Below are 24251 nucleotides of genomic sequence, written 5' to 3'. Positions count from 1 at the left end.
GAATCTTCTGGACAGAGAAGCCTAGCAGACTATAGTCCATAGGGTCACAAAGAGTTGGACACAACTGAAGCGACTTAGCACACACGTATGTATATGTATGATTGATTCACTTTGCTGTACACTGGAAACAAGCGTTGTAAATAGTACGTTGTAAATCAACTAAACTCCAATAAAAGTTTTTAAAAAGAAAAAATATATATTATTGACTTAAAAGATTGCTTTTATACTATTCCCCTTGCCACTAATGACTGTCAAAAATTCGCTTTTAGTGTCCCTTCTACAAATTATAAAGAACCTATGCAAAGATATCAGTGGCAAGTTTTACCTCAGGGAATGGCTAATAGTCCTACTCTCTGTCAGAAATTTGTTGCTCAAGCTTTAAAAACCACCAGGTCCTTGTACTCCCAAGTATATATTATTCATTATATGGATGATATTCTTTTGGCATGCCAAGATGAGGAGTTGCTATTAACAACATTCGCTTATATGCTAACTGCATTACAGGATTATGGTTTGATTATCATAGCAGAAAAGGTGCAGCGCTTCCCCCCCATTCTTATTTGGGTTTTTTTTTTTTTTTTTCTGGAAAAAGAATGGTTTTGAGCTCAGAAGATAGAGATTCGTAAAGATAACCTGGTTACCTTGAATGATTTCCAAAAACTGTTAGGAGATATTAATTGGATAAGACCTTACTTGAAGCTAACTACAGGGGAAATGAAGCCTCTTCTTGATATTCTGAAAGGTGATCCTGATCCAACTTCCCCCCAAACTCTGACTCTGGAGGGAAGGCAAGCCTTAGATAAAGTTGAATAGGCCCTGTCTAAACAGCAAGCTACTTATTGTGACTATACTCAAGAATGGGGTTTATATATTCTTCCTACTAAACATGCTCCTACAGCAGTCTTATTCCAAGGATGGCTTCACTTGCCTGCCTCTCCCTCTCGGGTACTAACCCCCTATTATGATTTGGTTGCTGCCCTAATAGCTCTTGGGCGGTCAGAACCCACTGTATGTCTAGGAAGAGACCCACATTTTATATGTGTTCCATTTTCTAAAATTCAGCAGGACTGGCTGTTTCAGTTTAGCGACAATTGGGTTATTGCCTTAGCTGGTTTTAGTGGAGGGCTTGATAATCATTATCCCTCAGATAAAATTTTACAATTTGCTCACTATCACCAATTTCTCTTCCCAAAATTCGTTGTTTCTCAGCTCCTTGCTGATGCCCTAACTGTATTTACTGATGGCTCTTCTAATGAAATATCTAGTTTGATTATACAGGACAATACTTCCGCCTGGCGTACTAATTATAAGTCTGCTCAAGAAGTAGAACTATTTGCCGTTTTTCAGGCTCTATTACAAATCTCTGCTCCATTTAATTTATATTCTGACAGTCAATATATCATAAGAGCCTTAAACACTATTGAGACTGTTCAACTCATTGGTACCCTGAATTCTACTATTCAAACTCTTTTTCATGATATACAACATTTAATTTGCTCCAGAGTTAATAAATGCTATTTTGGTCATATTCGTGCTCACTCTGGGCTTCCTGGACCTTTAACACGAGACAATGCTTTGGCTGACGAAGCTACATGTATGATATTTCCTTAATTGGAACAAATGGCAAAAACTTCTCACAGCTTACACCATCAAAACAGCAATAGCTTAAGACTTCAATTTGGCATTACTCGAGAAGCTGCCAGACAGGTTGTTAAGCAATGTCAAACATGTCCTCAATTTTTTAGTCCCCCATGGGAGTTAATTCCCAAGGATTGTTGTCAAACGATATATGGCAAATGGATGTTACCCATATTCCTGAATTTGGTAAACAAAAATTTGTTCATGTTACCATTGACACCTTCTCCGGCTTTTTACATGCCTCTCTACAATCCAGAGAAGCTAGAAAACATTGTATAGCTCATTGCATTAAATGTTTTGCTGTTATGGGAACCCCTAAAACCATAAAAACAGACAATGGTCCAGGATACACTGGAAAAAATTTTCAACTATTTTGTATGCAATTGTCTATCTCACATAAAACGGGTATCTCTTATAATCCTCAATGTCAAGGAATCATTGAACGGGCACATCAAACTCTCAAACATCAATTGCAAAAACTAAAGAAGGGGGAATTGTATCCCAATACCCCCTCCAACTCTCTAAACCATGCTTTATTTGTTCTAAATTTTTTACAATTGGATATAAGTGGCCATTCAGCAGCACAGTGATTTTGGAACTTTGATGCACAAACAATAAGACTTAAAGTCTTCTGGAAAGACCCACTTGTGGGAAAATGGTATGGACCAGATCCTGTACTAATTTGGGGATGAGGGCAGGTTTGTGTTTTCCCACAGGATGCCGAAGCACCGCGCTGGCTGCCGGAAAGTTTGGTACGCGTGGCGGAGACGATGTCTAGTAAACCAGATGAAGAGATTGACGATTCAAGAGCATGATGAATTACCATCTCGGCAACAACTTCAGGCATTGATGCGAGAGGCACAGAATCGTGTTGCTGTGCAGGGCGATCCGATATCGCCTTTAAGCTTCCTGATAACCTTATTAATTATCTTAAATCAGATTAATACTGCACACTCTGACGAATATTCAAGTGCTTACTGGGCTTATTTTCCCGACCCTCCCCTTCTCCAACCGGTGGCCTGGGAGAGTCGGTCTATTCCCATATACACTAATGATACTGTGGCTTTGGGTGGTTTTTCAGATAAACGTATTATTCCTAATCAAGTTAATTTCTCTTATCATGGAGTGTTTGATCGTTACCTATTTGTCTGTCTAGATATTTTAATTCAACAGGATGTCTTTTTGTTGGGGAGTCAGGATATGCTGATTATGACAATGGTTGGAGCCTATATATTCCTGGAGTAACAAAAGAATCTGGAACTCCTCAACGTCATAATGGAACTGGTCCTTTAGATATCCCTTTCTGCGACTTTGGAACAAGGGGAAGAGTCACTGCTGCACCATGGAAACTGTGTCGAGATGGAACTGCTACGGTTTATAACATATTTGGGACAAATAAATCATTGTGGGACTGGTCTCCAGACTCAGCCCGAAACCCTGGAGCTCAGGATAATAGAAACTTTGCATCCCGTATTTGGAACTTCGGCGGCTCTAAAGTGTTCCAAACAGAAATCTGGAAACTAGCTGCCGCCCTTGGATGTGAGGGTTCCTACCTTCAGGTGGGATCGAAAGTGAGACACGGTTATTTGTGGAATCTCATCATGAGGTGCCCTCATGCATATGTGCCTCACCCTTATGCTTTACTAGTAGGATCTGTAAAAATACAACCTGGGTTATGAAATTATAATGTAACTTGTAACAATTGTACCTTAACTAACTGTGTCAGGGGAATTACTAATCAAACTAGGGTTCTAGTCTTAAGACAGCCTGCTTTTGTTATGGTTCCTGTAAAGATTAATAGGTCTTGGTATGATGGAAGGGGACTTGAACTTTGGAGAGAAGTAGAGGGTGCTTTAATGCGTTATCGCAGGGGAATAGGGTTAATAATTTTGGGATTTGTAGCTTTGGTAACTCTTATTGCTTCCTCGATTACTGCAGCCCTGTCCTTGGCACAATCAGTGCAAACTGCAACTTTTGTTAATAATCTGGCACAAAATGCATCCATTGCCCTGGGGACTCAAGAAGATATTGACAAAAAGCTAGAGGATCGATTGAATGCCCTTTATGATGTTGCAAAATGTTTAGGTGAAGAGGTTCAAAGTGTAAAGTTGAGATTATGGGTACAATGTCATGCTGATTTTTGATGGATCTGTGTTACTCCAAAAAATATAATGGTAGTTGCTTGGGATAAGGTGAAAGCTCTTTAGAAGGTATTTGGCATAATGAAAATATTTCCTTAGATTTGCTGCATCTACATCAGGAAATAATGAACACTGAAAATGCACCCAGACCTGATTTGGATGTTGTAAAAAGAGCTGAGTCTTTTGTTTAAGAACTTTTTTGATATGTACCTACTGTCAATAGTATTTGGTACTTGGGAGCAGCCATAGGAGGACTATTCTTAATAATTTTAACTGTTTTATTTCTTGCACCTTGTTTAATTAAAAAGCTGATTGATGATCTATGGATGATAAAGGCTTCCATCTATGGAAATGGTCTGCGGTTAAAGGAACATAAGCATGCGCCTATATAAAAAGAAAGGGGGAGATGCGGGGAGCTGCCCGTGAGAACGGGGTCCTTTGTCTGAAGGACACAAGCTCTGGGAGCTGCCTCAGTCCTTGAGGGTTTGCTTGCAAACATAGCTCTCTGTCCCGCCACCCCAGAGTTTAGGCACTTATTTACTGCAGACACCTGGAGTTTTGTGCAAACTTCTCATGCACAGAGAAATGTTATCTGGTGTAAGAAATAATAACAGGGTGCCATTCCCATGCTCTCAAGATTTCTTGTGACTGTTTATAAGATGTATAGGTCAACCAAGAAAAAATGTCAACTGTCTTGTCTTTCTCACGCTCTTCTGTATAAATATAAGATGCTGAATAAAGTTGGTGTCAGACTGCATCCCTTCGTGGAGACGTGTCTGAACCTCTCGACCCCATCTTTGTTGTAGTCTCTTGCTGTAGTTTCCTTTCTTAGCCCCGCTGTGCACGTTCTTGGGACCTGATCGACTTTGCTGGCTGGCACTGGTACCCCCGCTTGCTAGTGGAGGATGCAGTTGTCTGTGCTGCTTCTCCACTGGAAGTTACCATTGGGCATGTAATCTGTGGGTTTAAATTATTTATTTATTTTTCCTCCCAGTTATGTTGCCCTCTAAGGTTCCAAGGCTCGCCATAGACTCGCCAGTGAGAATGTTTCCTGCTGTTTGGAAACTTCTCTCTTTTGTAAGCTCCCTTCCCGGGACGGATCACAATCCCTACTTCTTTTGTCTCTCTTTTTATCTTTTACATTTTTTCCTACCTCCTTTCAAAGACAATGGGCTGCTTTTCTGGGTGCCTGATGTCCTCTGCCTGCATTCAGAAGTTGTTCTGTGGCATTTACTCAGCGTTCAAATGTTCTTTTGATGAATTTGTAGGGGAGAAAGTGGTCTCCCTGTCCTATTCCTCCGCCATCTTAGGATTGCCCCCGAAATTACTCATAATTTCCATGAGATCAATAAGGCCCTGAAGACAATATTGCCTTTCTAGTGGGCAATAGTAAACCTGGTCTAAAGGCTGGTTTCATCTCAGCTTAAAAAACTTTACAGCAAGCCTTCAAAAAATGCAATTGTTTCCAAGAAATTAACAGTGTTTGCAAACAGTGAAAGGAATAATTTATAAAAATTAAAAAAATATCCAGCATCCAAAGGTAAAGTGACCACATCCACAATCCAATTTAAAATTTCCATATAAATTGTGAAAGTATTTGTCCTAGTTTCATCTCAATATTGTAATTATCCTCTGATTAAGATAAATAAATAAATTTAAAAATAAAAAATCCAGATGTGCAAAGAAGAAAGAAAATATCCATAATGAGGGGAAAATCAATTAGTAAAGACACAAGTAAAATATATATTACACAATTAGCAGGGAAGGACATTAAAATGTTTACTTCATCAAAAATGCTTATTTTCATGAAGCTGAAGAATACTGAGTATGTTAGAGACATGTAAAATAAAAATGCAAAGACTATGGGGAAAATATTAATTGTACGTCAGAGAGATTTGAAGTAAGTTTAAGAGTGCTAAAATATATGTAAATGGAATCCCATAGGAAGTGAACAGCAGGAGAATAGAGCAAAGAACTTCATAATTACTGGCTGAAAAATTCCCAGGTATAATGAAAGCTTTAAACCCATTAACACAGAAGGTCAATTAATTCAAGGACAAGAAATATGACAACTATACAAAGGCACATCATAATTCATGGTTTAAGACAATAAACGAAAGAAATGTAACCAGAAGGAAAAACAGACACAATAGAACAAAAAATAGGGATGACAGCAGATTAGGCAAATGAAACAATGTTATCCAGATGACACTGGTACCACATCTTAAATGCTGAGAGAAATATAATTGACTCAGAATTCTATACCCAAGAAAAATACATATCAAAAACAAGATAAAATACTTTCTCACACATACAACAACTACAAGACTGCATCACCACAAGCAGACCTTTTATAAAAGGTCTCAAGTCAGAAGGAATTTAAAACGAAGTGAAAATCTGGTTCCACAGGAGGAATGAATACTACCCAAAATAATAAGAGAGAAAAAGAGGGAGAGGCTAACCCCATCATGAGGGACCACCATCAAAATTCCATGTCAAACTGGGTACTTCCTAAAGACCCTACTTCCTAATATCATCACATTGAGAGTCAAGGGTGGACACAATTCAGTCCATAGCAGCTATGCACATCATAGTAGCTATCTGTTTTTAAACCAAGACAGACTGTCGTTTCGTTCTCTCTTTTACTCCTTATTCATTTTTCCAGAAGTATTTTAGGGATAAGATGAGCATTTCACAAATGTACATAATGAGTATTTGTGGTAGAATTATAGAATATGAAAAAATTGCTCTTTTGCTCCCAATAAAAGAAACATTTAATATCCAGTCCATGTGTAGATTTCCCCGATTCTCAAAAACCAGATGTCTTTTCACAGTTATTGAAAGAATGTAGTCATACGTTGCACTTGGTTGTTCTCTTTAGAATGGAATAACTGTTCCTCTCTTTATTTTAATGCCATTTGTTTGTTCAGAAACAGGGAGGAAACAGGGTGGTTTCTCCTACAGAATTTACCACTATTGGGTTTAGAGCAGGAGTCCACAAAACCAGAACAGTGGGTCAGGACCAGTACCAGTCCTTCGTCTATTAGGAACCAGACCTCCACAGCAGGAGGTGAGCTGCAGGCCAGTGAGTGAGGCTTCATTTGTATTATAGCTGCTCCCCATCACCCTCTCATCACCCCCAGAAGGGACAGTCTAGCTTGTTTCCCTGGAACCATTTGTAGTTACATAACCTATGCTTAATAGAAACAAAAATAGCATAAATATTGATGATTATTTTTCTTTCTCAGGGCTTAGAATGGTGAGTTGGTGTCCTAGCAGTCTATCACAGTGACAATTTAGATATTGACTATTAACATTTGGACACATTCGGCCAGCTTAAATTTAAATATTTAAAAACTAAGATAATGGGATCCAGCCCCATCCTGCATGGCAAATAGAAGGAGAAAAGTTGGAAGCAGTGACAGATTTCTTCATCTTAGCTTCTAAAACAACAGTGGATGCTGCCTGCAGCCATGAAATCAGAAGACGTTAGTTTCTTGGCAGGAAAGTTTTGGGAAACATAAACAGTGTGCTGAGAAGCAGAAACATCATTCTGCCCAACAAACTGGTAGATGTTTGGCATTTTCACTTGGATTCCTAAACTTTCTGTCCAGTCCCCATTGGTCTTTGAAGTCCCTCATCTTTCTGGTCCTTCAAGATACCCAAGATTATTTTGAGCATTTCTTTACCCAGTCCTGACATCAGCCATCTCTTTAAGATCTTCTGATGAGAAATGCATTTAGAAGCTAGATGCTAGACCTCAGAATAGTCCCTGTTATCAAGTTGTCATTCCTTCTAGGCTTTACAGTGGTCAGAGGAGGAAGTACACATTTTCCTTAAAAATTAAAATAAAATGGAATATAATTAGTTTGTAGAAACTTATACTTTCAGTTCAAGATTTAAGACAGCAGGGTTTGAATTAAACTTCTATATGTTATGTGTGAACTTCTTTTTCTAGCCACTGAAAGGCTTACTTCAGAACATTAGTTTTAATTATTGTCTTGCTTTTACCTGTTAACATACATACGGTTCTGTCACAATAACAGAAACAATATGAGGAACAATAAGTTGTTGAATTATTGCTCTCTGCAGCTGTGATGGTGGTGCAGATGCATGGTGGATGCAACGGGAGCACACACGCACGGCAGAGATGAACTACTGCATGTCCAAATCAGGGGCGGCAGCCAAGAGGAGCTACCTTACTTCCAAGGTAAGGAGCAGCGGCTGCACTTTGCTGGAGCAGCCATGAAGAGATACCCCACATACAAGGTAAGAGAAACCCAAGTAAGATGGTAGGCACTGACAGAGGGCAACAGAGGGCAGACAGACTGAAGCCACAATCACAGACAACTAGCCAATCTGTCACATGGACCACAGCCTTGTCTAACTCAATGGAACTAAGCCATGCCATGTGGGGACACCCAAGATGGACGGGTCATGGTGTAGAGATCTGACAGAATGTACTCCACTGGAGAAGGGATTGGCAAACCACTTCAGTATTCTTGCCTTGAGAACCCCATGAACGGTATGATAAGGCAAAAAGATAGGACCCTGAAAAATGAACTTCCCAGGTCGGTAGGTGCCCAATATGCTACTGGAGATCAGTGGAGAAATAACTCCAGAAAGGCTGAAGGGATGGAGCCAAATGAAAGACAACACCCAGTTGTGGGTGAGACTGGTGATAGAAGCAAGATTCAATGCTGTAGAGAACAATATTGCATAGGAATCTGGATTGTTAGGGCCATGAATCAAAGCAAATTGGAAGTGGTCAAACAGGAGATGACAAGAGTGAACATAGACATTCTAGGAATCAGTGAACTAAGATGGACTGGAATGGGTGAATTTAACTCAGATGACCATTATATTTACTACTGTGGGCAGGAATCCCTTAGAAGAAATGGAATAGACATCATAGTCAATGAAAGAGTCTGAAATGCAGTACTTGGATGCAATCTCAAAAATGACAGTGTGATCTCTGTTCATTTCCAAGGCAAACCATTCTATATCACAGTAATCCAAGTCTATGCCACAATCAGTAACACTGAAGAAGCTAAAGTTGAACAGTTCTATGAAGACCTAGAAGACCTTCTAGAAAACACCTAAAAAAGATATTATTTTCATTATATGGGACTGAAATGAAAAAGTAGGAGTCAAGAAACACCAGGAGTAACATGCAAATTTGGCCTTGGGAGTACAGAATGAAGCAGGGCAAAGGCTAATAGAGTTCTGCCAAGAGAACGCACTGGTCGTAGCAAACACCCACTTCTGACAACACAAGAGAAAACTCTACATATGGACATCACCAGATGGTCGACACCAAAATCAGATTGATTATATTCTTTGCAGCCAAAGATGGAGAATCTCTATACAGTCAGCAAAAACAAGACTGGGAGCTGACGGTGGCTCAAATCATGAACTTCTTATTGCCTAATTCAGACTGAAATTGAAGAAAGGTGAGAAAAGCACTAGACCATTCAGGTATGACCTAAATCAAATCCCTTAGGACTATACAGTGGAAGTGAGAAATAGATTTAAGCTACTAGATCAAATAGACAGAGTGTCTGATGAACTATGGATGGAGGTTCATGACATTGTACAAGAGACAGGAATCAACCATTTCCAAGAAAAATAAATGCCAAAAAGCAACCTGGCTGTCTGAGGAGGCTTAACAGATAGCTGTGAAAAAAGGGAAGCAAAAAGCAAAGGAGAAAAGCAAAGATATAACCATTTGAATGAAGAGTTGCAGTGAATAGCAAGGAGAGATAAGAAAGCCTTTCTCAGCAATCAATGCAAAGAAATAGAGGAAAACAATAGAATGGGAAAGACTAGAGATCTCTTCAAGAAAATTAGAGATACCAAGGGAATATTTCATGCAAAATGAGCTCAATAAAGGACAGAAATGGTATGGACCTAACAGAAGCAGAAGATATTAAGAAGAGGTGGCAAAAATACACAGATGAACTGTACAAAATAGATCTTCAAGACCCAGATAATCACGATGGTGTGATCACTCATCTAGGGTCACACACTCTGGAATGTGAAGTCAAATGGGCCTTAGGAAGCATCACAAAGTGTTGCACTCCATATGCCAGAAAATTTGGAAAAATCAGCAGTGGCCACAGAAATGGAAAAGATCAGCTCTATTCCAATCCCAAAGAAAGGCAGTGCCAAAGAATGCTCAAACTACAGCACAATTGCACTCATCTCACATGCTAGTAAAGTAATGCTTAAAATTCTCCAAGCCAGGCTTCAGCAATACATGAACCATGAACATCCAGAAGATCAAGCTGGTTTTAGAAAAGGCAGAGGAACCACAGATCATATTGTCAACATCTGGTGGATTATCAAAAAAGCAAGAGATTCCAGAAAACCACCTACTTCTGCTTTACTGACTATGCCAAAGCCTTTGACTGTGTGGATCACAACAAAATGTGGAAATTTCTTAAAGAGATGGGAATACCAGACCCCCTGACCTGCCCTTTGAGAAACCTGTATGCACGTCAGGAAGCAACAGTTAGAACTGGACATGGAACAACAGATTGGTTCCAAACAGGAAAGGAATACGTCAAGGCTGTATATTGTCACCCTGCTTATTTAACTTACATGTAGAGTACATCATGAAAATGCTGGGGTGGAGGAAGCACAGGCTGGAATCAAGATTGCCGGGAGAAATATCCATAGCCTCAGATATGCAGATGACACTACCCTATTGCAGAAATGAAGATGAAAAAGAACCTCTTGATGAAGGTGAAAGAGGAGAGTGAAAAAGTGGGCTTAAAGCTCAACATTTAGAAAACTAAGATCATGGCATCCGGTCCCATCACTTCATGGCCAATAGATGGGAAACAGTGAAGACAGTGGTTGACTTCATTTTTCTGGGCTCCAAAATCACTGCAGATGGTGATTGCAGCCATGAAATTAAAAGACACTTACATCTTGAAAGGAAAGTTGAGACCAATCTAGACAGCATATTGAAAAGCAGAGACATTACTATGTCAACAAAGGTCTGTGTAGTCAAGGCTATGGTTTTTCCAGTGGTCGTGTATAGATGTGAAAGTTGGACTATAAAGAAAGCTGAGCCCTGAAGAATTGATGCTTTTGAACTGTGGTGTTGGAGAAGACTATTGAGTGTCCCTTGGACTACAAGGAGATCCACCCAGTCCACCCTAAAGGAAATCAGTCCTGAATGTTCACTGGAAGGATTGATGTTGAAGCTGAAACTCCAATACTTTGGCCACCTGATGTGAAGAGCTGACTCATTTGAAAAGACCCTGATGTTGGGAAAGATGGAGGGCAGGAGGTGAAGGGAATGACAGAGGATGAGATGGTTGGATGGTATCACCAACTCAATGTACATGGATGTGTGTGGATTCCGGGAGTTGATGATGGGCAAGGAGGCCTTGCGTGCTGCCATTCATGGGCTCACAAAAGTCAGACGCGACTGAGCAACTGAACTGAACTGACGTTGTTGAATATAGTTTCAGATTTCTTTCCTTTTTTTCTTTTGGTTTTCTTTCGTTTTGTTTTTGATGGGCAGTATTTTTGTTTTTCCTTAGAAAATATTCCACTCTCAATGTAGAGTCATAAGTCTGAATTTAAAAGCCACTTAAGTAATGTGTTGTTATAGGTAGCTAGTCAACAACCTGATGCAATTAATTTATTAGTCTTTGTTCTCAATTTGTTCAGTTCAGTTCAGTCCTTCAGTTGTGTCCGTCTCTTTGCAACGCCATTGACTGCAGCATGCCAGGCTTCCCTATCCATCATCAACTCCCAGAGCTTGCTCAAGCTCATGTCCATAGACTTGGTGATGCCACCTAACCATCTCATCTTCTATCTTCCACTTCTCCTCCTGCCTTCAATCTTTCTTAATATGAGGGTATTTTCCAATGAGTCAGCATGTTTAGTATGCATTCAGTACCTTTTTAAATCAACCAACATGAATTAAATTCCTCTCTGTCCCTACTGCATTCCCAATTCTAGGCCAGAAACAAAAAATTGCAGAGACTGAAGGCTGATTCCAACACATCGCTGTGGATATTTCATTCCCACTTTTTTTTTTTTTTTTTGGGGGGGGGGGGGGGGGACGTGGAATTAGTTGCTAACATTAAAATCAGCAGATTGTACATAAATATCCAAACTTCTGATTCTCTTGAAAACATGTCCAACTGGCCTGCTTACCAGCATGGGAGAAGTAGAGAAAAGGCTGCTCCTAGTGGTAAGGCCTGTGCTGCCCAGATTCCAACATGGCCATCTAGTCCTAGTGTCATATCTCCTGCCTCCTGGGGCCATGAGTTTGTGAGAACTAGACTTCTAGCTCTCTTAAGTTAAAGACTACTTTTGTCTTGATCAACTTTGTCTTTGAAGCCTTTAACCCAGAACCTAGCACACAGTTCTTCCTTGTACAGTTGTTGGATGATATAAAATATCTCATGGATGCATACGGCATTTTTTCCAATACTGAAATGATGCAATTGAAGTATTGCTCTGCCCTAAATCTTTGATGCAGACTGGCATCATAGGTGCCCCCTCTTTGATGTCTGCCATTAGATGTTGGGGGCCAGAGTGAGGTACTCCGCCCATGACAAAGGTCATGAGGAAGGAGGCTCGACATACGCAAAGGCGGGATTGAGCCTCAGGAGTCCCCCTGGAACTCCTCGAGCATCTACCCCCATAACCAGAGCCTGCCTACTTTACTACTTTGTGCTCTTACCTACACCTCTGACTTTATGGGGGGCTGTCCCCCACGACCTCTTTCGGAGAAGGAGTTAACCTAGAGATCCAGTTAATAATAATTCCTGGGCGTGATAAGACTGTTTTAACCTACAAACTCCTCTGAAGGTTCTCTAGCCTGCCTGACAGGCTTGTCCGGCCACATGTGATTGCTCACAGCCTCCCAACCAATCTTGAGAGGCACAAGATGCTTTAAACCCTCTAAAAATAGGTTCCTTAGAAAAGTTAGAAAACTATAAGTATAGTGGGCTAATTAGAAATTGTGTTGGTGAAGGGTTTTTCATTTGTTGAGCCAATGTTTGTTGCTAAGTCTCCATATCCCCTGCCCTTACACACATTAATGAATATATAGAATTAACCTTTGATATTAATCACGTTAGACCTTAGGCTAAGTAAATTCTTTCCTTAACTAAAACCCACTACACCCTCACCCTGTAGGAATGTAACTTTATTTGGGTGGCGTCTGTTTTGAGAATAATCAGCCCTGGAGAAATAAGTGTCCTGGTTGATTGACCGCTGTCACAAGGAGAGGGTCGTAAATTGTCAGCAGGCCCCCCTGGCCAGAAGATGATGTAACACCCCTAAGACCTCTGTATACATTTGTATGAAGCACCTGACTTTGATAAAAGTCAGGACTGCTGACCCCGCGTGACTTTTGTATAACATCTCAGTGTATAAAAACAGACTCTGGAAAATAAAGAATTGGGATCAGTTTCTCGAAATACTGGTCTCCCCATGTCGCTCTCTCTCTCACTCTGGCTGAGTCTCCATCTGGAGCGCGGAACCCACCATGCTTACTAATTATGCCTGGGCTTCTAAGATCCGACCGGGGAGGCCTCAGTGTCTCCTCTCCTTCGGGAGAACGGAAGGACGCCTGCGGCCTACGTAAGTGGTGCAAACTTCTTGTCTTGAAGTTTTATTGGTCTCCCGCATAAACCAAGCTACTCAACCTCTTTTCTCCACTGAATTTTCCTACTGAGCTATCCTTATTCTATTACTCTTTATATCTTTAATTAATATCTAATTGAAGCTATTGTATCCTGATCCTCGCCTATGCCGTCTCTCCTTCGAATACCCTGGATCAGCCGGGGCTGGTCCCCGGCAATTAGACCCACTACCTAAAGCCAGTTCTCTGTCCCTGGGCTGTCCTTGAGGTCTTCACTTTGCCATTTGACCACTTATCCTCCTAGCAATCTCGTCTCCAATGAAGACAGCAATGCATATCTCATGAAGTGGCTAGGAAAATGACATGAATCCATGAATGTCGATCATGGCCCCTAGTATCCATTTTAATGATGTTCTTAGCAGTTTTTTCTCCATGTAGGCAAGGTTCCCTGTCTTCTTAGATGTCCATGCAGATTAGTTTGATTTTCCAGCCAAGGTTCAAGGAAGAGATTGCAGTTCAATTCTCTGTATTCTGAGAAGCTTCAAAGGCTACTCACCAAGGACACTGATGAAGGTAAAGATTTTATCTAGAGCTTTGTGTTTTTTCAGATCTTTTAGTGGCCTAAAGGGGAAAACTCGGGTAGGTCAGAGCATATATAACTTGGGGCTCCTGGTCACCACTACATGCTAAGAACCCAAACTTCCCTGAGTACTTGGATGCAGGAAAGAAGCATGAAGTGGCTTGTGCTCCTAGGGCTGGTGGCCTTCTCAGAGTGCGTAGTCAAGTAAGTATGGGGACTGTAAGCCACATCATGTTCCTTTCTCGGATTTTTCTTTTCATCTGATTATTCTTCCAGCCATCAGGTTTAGAAGGGAATGGAGTATTTCCCTAAGAGTCTTAAAGTTCAACTCTTATGTATTGACAAGTAACTTGCTATAGGAACTGTGGATCCCAAGGTCTTGGTGTAGATTTGGGTTGCACAATCTTAGGGTCCAGTCATGTCACGACCTATTGAAAATGCAACTCCTTTCAACTGTTCAGGGCACAGTCTATGCAGATGTCGATGTGGTCCTGTGGAATAACACTTTTCTACATTTTATTCAACACATCCTCTTTTTTCCCTGTCTACTTCAGTGTGTATATGCCTATGTCTGCATCTCGGTATCGCTGTCATTTATTTCTCCATCTCTTTGGAAGTCACCGGGAGTGTATTTTTCTTTGTGTTGTTTGCTTTTAATTGTTCATTTGACTCTTACTTCCTTCTCAAGCCTCTGAATTTCCCTTATTTGTTCCCTGTATCTTGGATTCTTCGTTCAACTCTTCTCTTTCAACTTGGAGAAAGATACACTGTTTTACATACACTGCTTTATATCTGACAAGCAGTGTGACCACAGCCAATTCAGAAACCTCTTGCATTTCAAATTGCTCCCTTGTAAAAGAAGATAAGAGTTCCCCTTCTACCTCCTTCCTTGAGGTTCTATGAGAAGGAATGAGTGGGATGGCAAAAGAAATGCTAATGACTGTAATTTTTGAGACTTCCTATTTATCAGGAACCTTATATCCATCACTTCACTTATCCCCAAGATATCCTATTTGGAGGGTTTGTATCATTACATTCCACCATTTTACTAAAGGGGAGACTGAGACACCACATGATCATATAGCTTACCCAAGATTGCAGAATGGAACCTGTATTCAAGTCTATGTCTTTGCCATGGTATATGCATAAAATTCTGACAATAAAGTGCCTCATAAAAATGATTAGAAAATACACAGGGCCATTACAATGACAGTTATACCTTAACACTGACAACTAATTCTAGCATCTTCTTTGTTTTTTTGTCAAATGCTCTGTGAAAGAATACCTCTAAGGAGAGTGAAGACCATGACAAAAACCCTCAGTGGAAAAAACATGCTGAACAATTTCCTGAAGGAGCATGCTTACAGACTGTCCCAGATTTCTTTTCATGGCTCAAATCTAACTATTCACCCGCTGAGAAACATCAGGGATGTGAGTATTTTGGGAGGATGGTGCTCTACAGCACCCCCTGGTGCTCTAGCCTAGCACTGGGGCTCATCTGGAGGTGCCAGGTGGGATATTGGGGTTGGGGTTCCTGCAGGAGGCAGAGACATTGGAAAACAGGGACCCCCCACCAGAGGAGAAGTCACTCTCATCCTTAACTGTTGGTCTTTGTGACTGGGCCTGGCAATTACCAGGCGGCAGGTAAATATCCATTTCTGTGTCAAAGATGTGTCATTAGTTTGAGGGCGATTGTTCCTTCTGAACTAAGTGAGCCACTCAGTTACAGATGAAGAGTGAACCACCACTGATCAAAAGGTAGGGCCAACTGCAAAGCAATTGTGAATCCCCAGGCAGAGGAATTCAGTTTTCATAGATGCAAGAAAGACAGCAATATAAAGTTAGTGAACCTGTATTCCTTGTATGGCCATAAGAATCACTGTGGTTACTGTTTTCAGATTAGACAAAGGGCTTACTTTGTCTTCAAGAATTCCCATGCCAGCCTGAGAGATAGGCGAAGAGTAAATACATGTCAAATGAAAGGGTCACCTGTGTGGTGTTGATTGGATGTGGTCTGAGTTTGGAGGGAGTGCCTGGGTTTGAACAAGAAGGACCTCCTGAAGAAGCGGGTGCTAAGGCTGGGTTTGAAGAGACTACAGAGCTTCTCAAATAAAGGCACCAGGACTTCCCTAGGTGTCCAGCGGTCCTGGAGGCCCAGTGGTTATGCCTCTGGGCTTCCAATGCAGGAGGTACCACTTGAATGTCTGGTCATAGAGTCAATATTCTGCATACAGTGTAGCACAGGACAAATATATCAAATGCAGATACCTCTGTGACCAAAGTCTGTGAGCTTCACGGTGGTTAGAAAGTGATCTCAAGAGATATGTGACACCCCGAGGGAGGCAGCAGTGTGGGAATAGAGGGTAGCCAATTCTGCACTAACCCACTCCCTCTTTCTCCCTGTAGTTGTTCTACATGGGTAACATCACCATTGGAACACCCCCTCAGGAATTCCTGGTTGTCTTTGACACAGGCTCATCTGACTTGTGGGTTCCCTCCGACTTTTGCACCAGTCCAGCCTGTTGTGAGTACAGACACCCCCTACCCGGACCATCCTTCACTTGCCCTGCCTCCCTGTTTCCATCCTTGGCACCTGATAACATTCATATCTTGTGTCTGCAGCTAAACACTTTAGGTTCAGACATCTTCAGTCTTCCACATTCTGGCTTACCAATAAGACCTTCAGCATCGAATACGGATCTGGGACAATGGAAGGAATTGTTGCTCATGACACAGTTCGGGTAACAGTGTAACATATGCTGAGTCAGGAGTGGCTATGGAGTGACCACTGCTGACAAAACTGATGCAGGACCACCTGCCAGGACCCTTCCTATCCTAACTCCCATAGATACTGACCATCTTATCCACAGGATCCTGTCTCTGGGGAGGCAGCGCCCATGGTGACACACGAGCAAACAGATTAGCTAATCCAGAGAGTGGTTTGAAGTGTGGACTTGCAGCTCCTCTGCCCATGCGTAGTTCAAGGTTCATTTTGCTGGGAGCGAGAAGAGGGGGGAAAGCACCCACTTTTATATTCACAGACTGTTCCAGGCACTTTCAGGTGATAACTGGTTTAATCCTGCAACAACCCCACACAGCAGTTATTCTGATTAGCTCATGAGACATATGAGGAAACTGAGGTGCAGATAGAAAGGACCTTGCTGAGGGCACACATGTGGTAAAAGATGGAATTAGGCTGGCTTTTCAGGACTGAAGTTGCTGTGGGGTGTTTGGGGACAGAATAAAACTGGTCTGGGGACCTTGGGGGAAGTCAAGGGCTTCAGGTATCCAGAGTGGGAAACTGGGGACCTGAGAAGTCAAGGGGCCTGATTAATGAATTCTCACCCTAGAGGACCCTTGAGAGTCTAATAAACCTATGGCCTGCTTCCCCCAAAATCCTTGAGTAGTTCCCGTCTCTCTCTCTTTCTCTCCCATACACACTCACAGAAGTCTACACATATCCCCAAAAGTGATTTCCCCAGGCAGTAATTTCATAGAACCTTGCAAGCAAGATTGTGTTTTTGGCTTCTGTCTTCCTGGACAGATGCAGAATCCACAGTACATCACAGATAATGCAGTCCATTCCTGTCATTAGGTCACAGTGAAGCCAAAGAGAAGGCTATCTTGCTCTCGATTGTTTTGTCCATAAAGTGGCACCAATGGGACCTGGCCTGACCCCTGTTGCTCCACCTGTAGAGAAGCCAAGAGGCCAATTTGACTCATTCAGGTGGTATTTTACAGAGGGCCAGATGTTATAAAATTCACAGCCCCTCTCAAATTGAACCCAAATTCCCCTCCCAGCTTGATCTAACCATCTGTTGGCCACCAAAGACAGAGCCCAGCCTCAATTCTTCTTTGAGGATCTAATGGCAATGCATCCCACTGCAGTCCTAGTCCCACTTCACGTATCTGTAAGTGGGAACACTCTTCCCTCCCACAGATTGGGGACCTTGTAAGCACCGACCAGCCGTTTGGTCTAAGCATGACAGAATCCGGGTTTGAGGGTATACCTTTTGATGGCGTCTTGGGCTTGAACTACCCCAACATATCCTTCTCTGGAGCCATCCCCATCTTTGACAAGCTGAAGAATCAAGGTGCCATTTCTGAGCCTGTTTTTGCCTTCTATTTGAGCAAGTAAGTCTGAAATGGGCAATCCCTTTCTCCAAATTAGCTATAAGATTCTTTCAGTTGCACAAAAATGTATACAACACTTGAATATGAAGTATCTGAGAGATAATCTAACCCAGGATAACTATGGACCCAAGACCCTACCTGGCTTCACCCTTGGCTTTTATAAATAAAGGTTTATTGGAGCACAACCCTACTCCTGGGGTCAAGACCAGTAGTGTGGTCTAGGGGGTGAGTGAGGAGGAAGGCTAATGGAAGGCAACAGAAAACAAGTTGAAGGAAAAGGCATTAGGATTTGCTTATGAATTTGATAAGGAAGGAAGGAGAAGGATGGTGGATATCTTTCCTTCCTCATTAACATTTCATTGGGAGCCCAGGACCAGCTACCCAATTTGTAGGACCCAGTGAGAAGCAAAAGTATGGGACACAAAAGTGTGGGACCCATTGTTCAAGAAAATATGAGGCATTTCAAGAAAGGGAGAGCAGAATTGGAGTCCCTTCTGAGCTTGGGGACCTTTTGACATTAGAGGTCACATGCCATTGGAGCCAACACTGGGTGACTTGAACCCACACCCTTAGAACTCCGAGGCCTTGATTTTCCTGAAAAATGACAAGGTGGACTATGGGAAAGCCAAAACACTTCAGCACCCTGTCCTCTGAGGGTGTCTGAGCACTCAGGTCGCTGGAGGTCCAGGGTGTCTTCAGAAGACAGAGTGGGTGGAGCCCAGCCAAGTGATTCAGCTTCTAACCTCCTCTGTGCAACTCATTAACCAGTAACAGACCTCAGTCTGGATCTCAATCTCTCCTAGACTCGATTTCTGCATCTGCACATGGGGATCTTATTAGAGCCTTGATGGGTGGACAAGCACAGCTCTCAGAAAGTGCTGCTGTTACTGTCCTCCAAGGATCCCCCCATCACTTCTCTCTACAGAGACGAGCAGGAGGGCAGTGTGGTGATGTTTGGTGGGGTGGACCACCGCTACTACAAGGGAGAGCTCAAATGGGTACCATTGATTGAAGCGGGTGACTGGATTGTACACATGGACTGGTAAGCCTCTCCCTCTGAGGGTCAGCCCAAGTGATGCTCCCACTTCTGTACGTGGACACAGGCAGACACACACAAATGCATTCGCAGACACACAGTCACACAGACATATACACCACCCACAACAACACAGACAGATACACAGACACATGGAAGCATACAAGCAGATACACATAAACATACACAGCAACACATAAAATCATGCATAGCTAGTCAGAGACACACAAGCACACACAGAGACACATACAAACACACATACAAGCAAACACACAAGTACATAGATACACAAACAACCCATGGGTTTATAACCCCCAGGCCTTCTGATTATGGCTCTGACCAGGGTCCTAAAAGGCACCAAAGAGGTCTGTGTAGCTGAGAGAATGCTGCACCCACTGACCTTTGAGGTGGGGAGCATGGTTAGAAGACTCTACAGTGTGGTGAATAGAGGATCAGGGAGAATTTGTCCAGCCTGAACAGAGTTATGATAAGATGACCAACTGTCCAGGGCTACCTAGGACATAGGAAGTTCTCAGTACAGATAAATGTCATTTTAAAAACAGGGACAATCCTGAGAAAATGGGGAAAACTGGTCTTCTTAGGGAGCAGCTACCCAGCAGTGGAGAGAGGTTGGCTGCAGTCTTAAGACGTGAAAGCAACTAAAAAAAAGACACAAGTTCTTGGGCACACAGTAGGACAGAGGCTATTACAGAGAATCAGGAAGGTGGGATACAGCAGTGACCTGAGGACAAGAGGCACAATTGATAGGATTCTGTGTCATACCCTCAGACAAAAGCTTTGGAGTTCCTGTGGGCTAGACATGTATTTCCTTGCCAGGGTCTCAGGGTCTGAGCTGGTTGTAGGAGCAGTGCTGGGAGACACCCTCTCCCAGAGGAGCCCCTCTATCCCATCATTATGAGAATCTGCTGCCCCTGTGAATCTCCATCTTCACTCTGTGTGCGACCCATTATTTGTTCCCCATCAGATACAGCTCTCTGGAGGTTTCTTATTGTTGTCTCAGTCTTCATTCATTCATTGAGCAGACAAGCATTGAGCTTCCACTGTGTGCCAGGCACTTGAGGGAGGCAAGGAGAGTAAAACTCACCCTCACATTTAAGAAGGCAGATGTACATGAAGTGACTTGCCCACATAGTGAATTGTGACTTTGGTACACGCTACATATGAGGAGGAGAAGGCAATGGCAACTCACTCCAGTACTCTTGCCTGGAAAATCCCAGGGATGGTAGAGCCTGGTAGGCTGCACTGTATGAAGTCACACAGACTCAGACACGACTGAAGTGAGTTAGCAGCAGTAGCAGCAGCAGACACGAGGAAGGGTCTACAGAGAGTGACTAAGACAGGAGACTGATAAACACCAGGGGAAAGACTTTCCAAAAACAATACAATAAAGCTGGAATCTGGAAGATGAGAAGAAATTTGCTAGTCAAAGTGGAGTGGAGTCTTCTAGAAAGGAAGACCAGCTAGCTTCTGTCAAGGTACAAAAGATCCTGGTGTATTCAAGTACTGCATTCGAGGATGTCAGGAAAGGTGCTGTGTCTAGAGCAAAGGAAAAGAGGCCAAGAGATGAAGGGCTGTTTAGGAGACAGTCGGGAAGGGGACAACTCTGGGGAGACTCAGAGTGACCTTGATGCCCACTTTCTTCCTTTGTCTCTCAGCATCTCCATGAGAAGAAAGGTTATTGCTTGTTCTGGCGGCTGTGAGGCCGTTGTTGACACTGGGGTATCAATGATCAAAGGCCCAAAAACACTGGTTGATAACATCCAGAAGCTCATCGGTGCCACTCTACGGGGTTTCAAGGTGAAGGGTCATGCCCCAGGGTCACTCCCAGTCTCCACACACAACAAGGATCTCCAGGGCCAACCTCTCACCCTCTCTCTCTAACAGCACTACGTTTCATGTTCTGCAGTCAATACCCTGCCCTCTATTATCTTCACCATAAACGGTATCAACTACCGAGTGCCAGCTCGAGCCTACATCCTCAAGGTAAGGGGAAAATACTGAGGTTTGGTTCTCAAACTGGAGCTTGCAGGAACTCTTGGGCTGCTGCTGGGAGGAGTGCGCCCTCTGGAGGCCATGATAAACCATTGCAGATGCTGCTGAGCCCTGTGGCTGGGCCAGTGCCTCCCACAAAACCAATCACTTGAGAATAAAGGGCCGTGTGGAACACTGATCTTCCTGAAATAAATGCGGAGAGGCCGTACCATATGGCATGGTGGGAGTCAAAAGGAGAGGGGAACACTAAGGTCCTCAGTCCTCAAAGAGCTTCAATTCAATCTGAACTCAGAGGTGCATGAACATGGAATTCAGCACTAGCAGTCCCTGAAATAGGCCATGTTACAAGAAGAATGGCTGGGGATAGTCCCAGTGTGATGTCCCAGTATAAGTTCACAGTCTCCCTTCCCTTCTCAAAGTTTTCCTGGTTTGAATGATAAATTATATGGTCAGCCTAGTTCTTGGCTGCATCTTCCCCTTGCTCCAGCCAGGTGCCCCCTTTGTGAGTTGTGGGGGTATCCGACCCCTCTGTGGGGAGGTTGGATGCTAATATGAATAAAGGATTCACTGTGACTGCTCAGCCCCAGCACTGGGTGGAGGCTTCATGTCAGCTCCCAGTGGTAGTTCAGAGCAGGCTGATGGGTTCAAAGAAGGCTCTGAGGAAAAGAGGGAATTTCAGGAATTCTAAAACCAGAAACTTATTGAGCTTTATGGAGGCTTGCTTGGTTCTAGGCAAAACTGCACGGGGTTCCATGCAAATGGCATCTCAAGGTGATCTGCACTGGGGCACTGGGGACTTACTAGGGGTGATGAGGGCTACAGACTGACCAGTGGGGATGGGGAACCAGAGTACGTTACCCAACCAAGCCTGGAGTGGCCAAAGAGAGTGACTGTGGGCTGAAGGAGGCTTCACAGCATTCCTGAGTTAAGTCTTCAGGAACGTGTTTGGGCACTGCTCTATTTAAGATGGATAACCAACAATGAGTTACTGTGTAGCACCAGGAACTCCGCTCAGTTATATGACAGCCTGGATGGGAGTGGTGTCTTTGGGACCAGGATACTTGGATACATACGGTTGAGTCCCTTTACTGTCCACCTGAAATTCAGATTATTGTTAATCAGCTGTACTCAAATACAAAATAAAGTTTTTTAATAAAGTATGGATTGTGGGGATGCAGGAGGAGAACCAGCATTCTCTGCAGAGAAAACAAGGAGCAGGAGTCAGAAGGAAAGATATAGGGAGTGAGGAGAGCTATGGACTCACTTGTTCTTTTTAAAAAAATTATACTAAAGTGTGGCTAATCTTCAGTGTTGCACTAAGTTCTGCTGCACAGCAATGTGACTCAGTTATACACATAAAAATATATATTTTCTTATTCTTTTTCATGTGATTTATCACTGAATATTGAATATAGTTTCTTATGCTCCACAGTAGGACTTTGTTTTTCATTCCTCTGTTTCTCCACTCCCAGTCCTCCGCTCCACCACACCCTTTCTCATGGCAACCTCATGTCTTGGCCCTCTTTGGTTTTGGATGAACTCTCATATCCCCTGATGCTGAGAAAACCCCTTGATACTTACCAAAAGAGGGAAATAAAACAAAGGATTGTGCTGGGTTTGGATATTGGGGGGAGTCACCAGTAAGGGCTCACGCTGACTGGTGTGTGTCTCTGACTCCTCCAGGATTCTAGAGGCTGCTGCTATAGCAGCTTTCAAGAGACCACTGTGAGTCCATCTACAGAGACCTGGATCCTGGGTGACGTCTTCCTGAGACTGTATTTCTCAGTCTTTGATCGAGGAAATGACAGGATTGGCCTGGCACGGGCAGTGTAAATGCTTGGAGTGTTCAGGAATCAGTAAGGCCACTCATAACACACACTCACTCACACTATGGGCACTCCTGCCCAGGATGCTGGTGAACTGTGTTTGGTGGTCTGCATACCCTATTCTCAATAAAGAATAAAGGGTTTCACTCTTAATGGTGCTGAAACAAATGGTTGTCTCTGTTTGTGAGTGGGAGTGAAGGATCTAGAACCAAGTCTGAACCAAAATTGAGAGGAGCCCTACTCCAACTGGCTTCAAGGAAAAGGGAGACTCATTGAAATGATTCTGGGAATCCAGGACACAAGACTCAGAGCAAACACAAAGATCTCAGTGACTGGACCCAAGAAATCAGAAGTCATCAGTTCTCTCTTTCTCACCCTCAGTGTTTCCCTTCCCTCTTCTTTGATGGCCTTAGCCTGACAACTTTCTTCCTTGAGGCTTCTACACCTAATGAGGGAGTCCAAGCTACCTGCCCTAGGGTTTTATATCCTGAAGGCATCTCCTAGTAAGGAAAGAAGCTTGGAGCCATCAGAGTTCAAGGGTGTTCCCTGAATGATTCACCTCAGTTCATCTGCACAGCCCTAGATCAGCCAACCTGGCAGGGACATGGGGTCCTAAGACTGGCTTTACATGGTCACTGGCCCTGACCCAGCAGCACACATGATTGTCAATTTACTCCAGAACTACATGACTGAAGCTGGGGAGAGGCAGCCTCAAGGATAGCGACTGGGGGATGGTCTAGGCCATGGAAGAGTTTGTGATGACCAACCAACTCCACCATCTCCTCATTCATAGGAATCATAAGGGGTAATGAAATAGACTCTCTTCATCCCATCTCAGATGGTCTTATCGCTGGACTTCTCCTCCAGGGGTTTTTGGGTGAGGTACTTCATGCAGAGCTGGTTCCCTCTTGTTCCCACACCCCAGTCACCAGCTCTCTGCCACATATGCCTGCTCTGTCCTTTCCAGGCCTACTTGGTAAGTGGTGGCTCCAGTGGATCCCTGAGCCATCCTCCTCCTCCAGGGCCAAGAATGCCCCTTTCTTTGCTTCCAATGCTGCTGGGGAGACTGCAACACATGTATCGGGGGGCCCAAGGTACACAGAGCCTTCAGCCTTTCTGATCTTCCTCCAGGGGTGGAGCTACAAACTATTTGCTTGGAGCTGCCATGGTTAGGCAGTTTTGCAGTGGGAGCATCCTTTCTTTCCTCCTGGAGTCCCTCAGTAGATGTCTCAGCTAAGACAGCAGGGGTCAGAGTTTGATTTCCTTT

At 43.1% G+C, this 24251-nt stretch overlaps 1 protein-coding gene and 1 long non-coding RNA gene across 2 annotated transcripts; both read left to right on the top strand.

Annotated features, from left to right (window-relative positions):
* The first annotated feature begins 2397 nt into the window (after positions 1 to 2397).
* LOC133241267 (uncharacterized) lies at positions 2398 to 14329 on the top strand. The gene is made up of 3 exons (XR_009734573.1): positions 2398 to 3197; positions 7872 to 7989; positions 13834 to 14329. It is a non-coding gene; the product is annotated as an uncharacterized LOC133241267 (long non-coding RNA).
* Positions 14330 to 15241: 912 nt separating this feature from the next.
* On the top strand, positions 15242 to 23152 carry LOC133241704 (pregnancy-associated glycoprotein 1-like). The gene is made up of 8 exons (XM_061407638.1): positions 15242 to 15406; positions 16382 to 16499; positions 16598 to 16716; positions 17916 to 18109; positions 19035 to 19151; positions 20822 to 20963; positions 21051 to 21149; positions 22842 to 23152. Exons 1-8 carry the CDS (start codon positions 15242 to 15244, stop codon positions 22989 to 22991), a joined length of 1104 nt encoding a protein of 367 aa, XP_061263622.1. The 3' UTR covers positions 22992 to 23152.
* Positions 23153 to 24251: the final 1099 nt, after the last annotated feature.

The sequence above is a fragment of the Bos javanicus genome, chromosome 29 (assembly GCF_032452875.1).
Source record: "Bos javanicus breed banteng chromosome 29, ARS-OSU_banteng_1.0, whole genome shotgun sequence".
NCBI lineage: Eukaryota > Metazoa > Chordata > Mammalia > Artiodactyla > Bovidae > Bos > Bos javanicus.
The sequence above is the reverse complement of the archived record's forward strand: the minus strand, read 5'-3'. Positions and strand labels throughout refer to the sequence as shown.

What these genes read in the sequence shown, in the direction of transcription:
- LOC133241704 (XM_061407638.1), top strand. Translation starts at nt 15,242, where the DNA reads ATGCTCTGTGAAAGAATACCTCTAAGGAGAGTGAAGACCATGACAAAA. An exon ending in TTTGCCTTCTATTTGAGCAA is followed by an intron (nt 18,110 to 19,034) that starts GTAAGTCTGAAA and finishes TTCTCTCTACAG; the next exon opens with AGACGAGCAGGAGGGCAGTG. An exon ending in CTCGAGCCTACATCCTCAAG is followed by an intron (nt 21,150 to 22,841) that starts GTAAGGGGAAAA and finishes TGACTCCTCCAG; the next exon opens with GATTCTAGAGGCTGCTGCTA.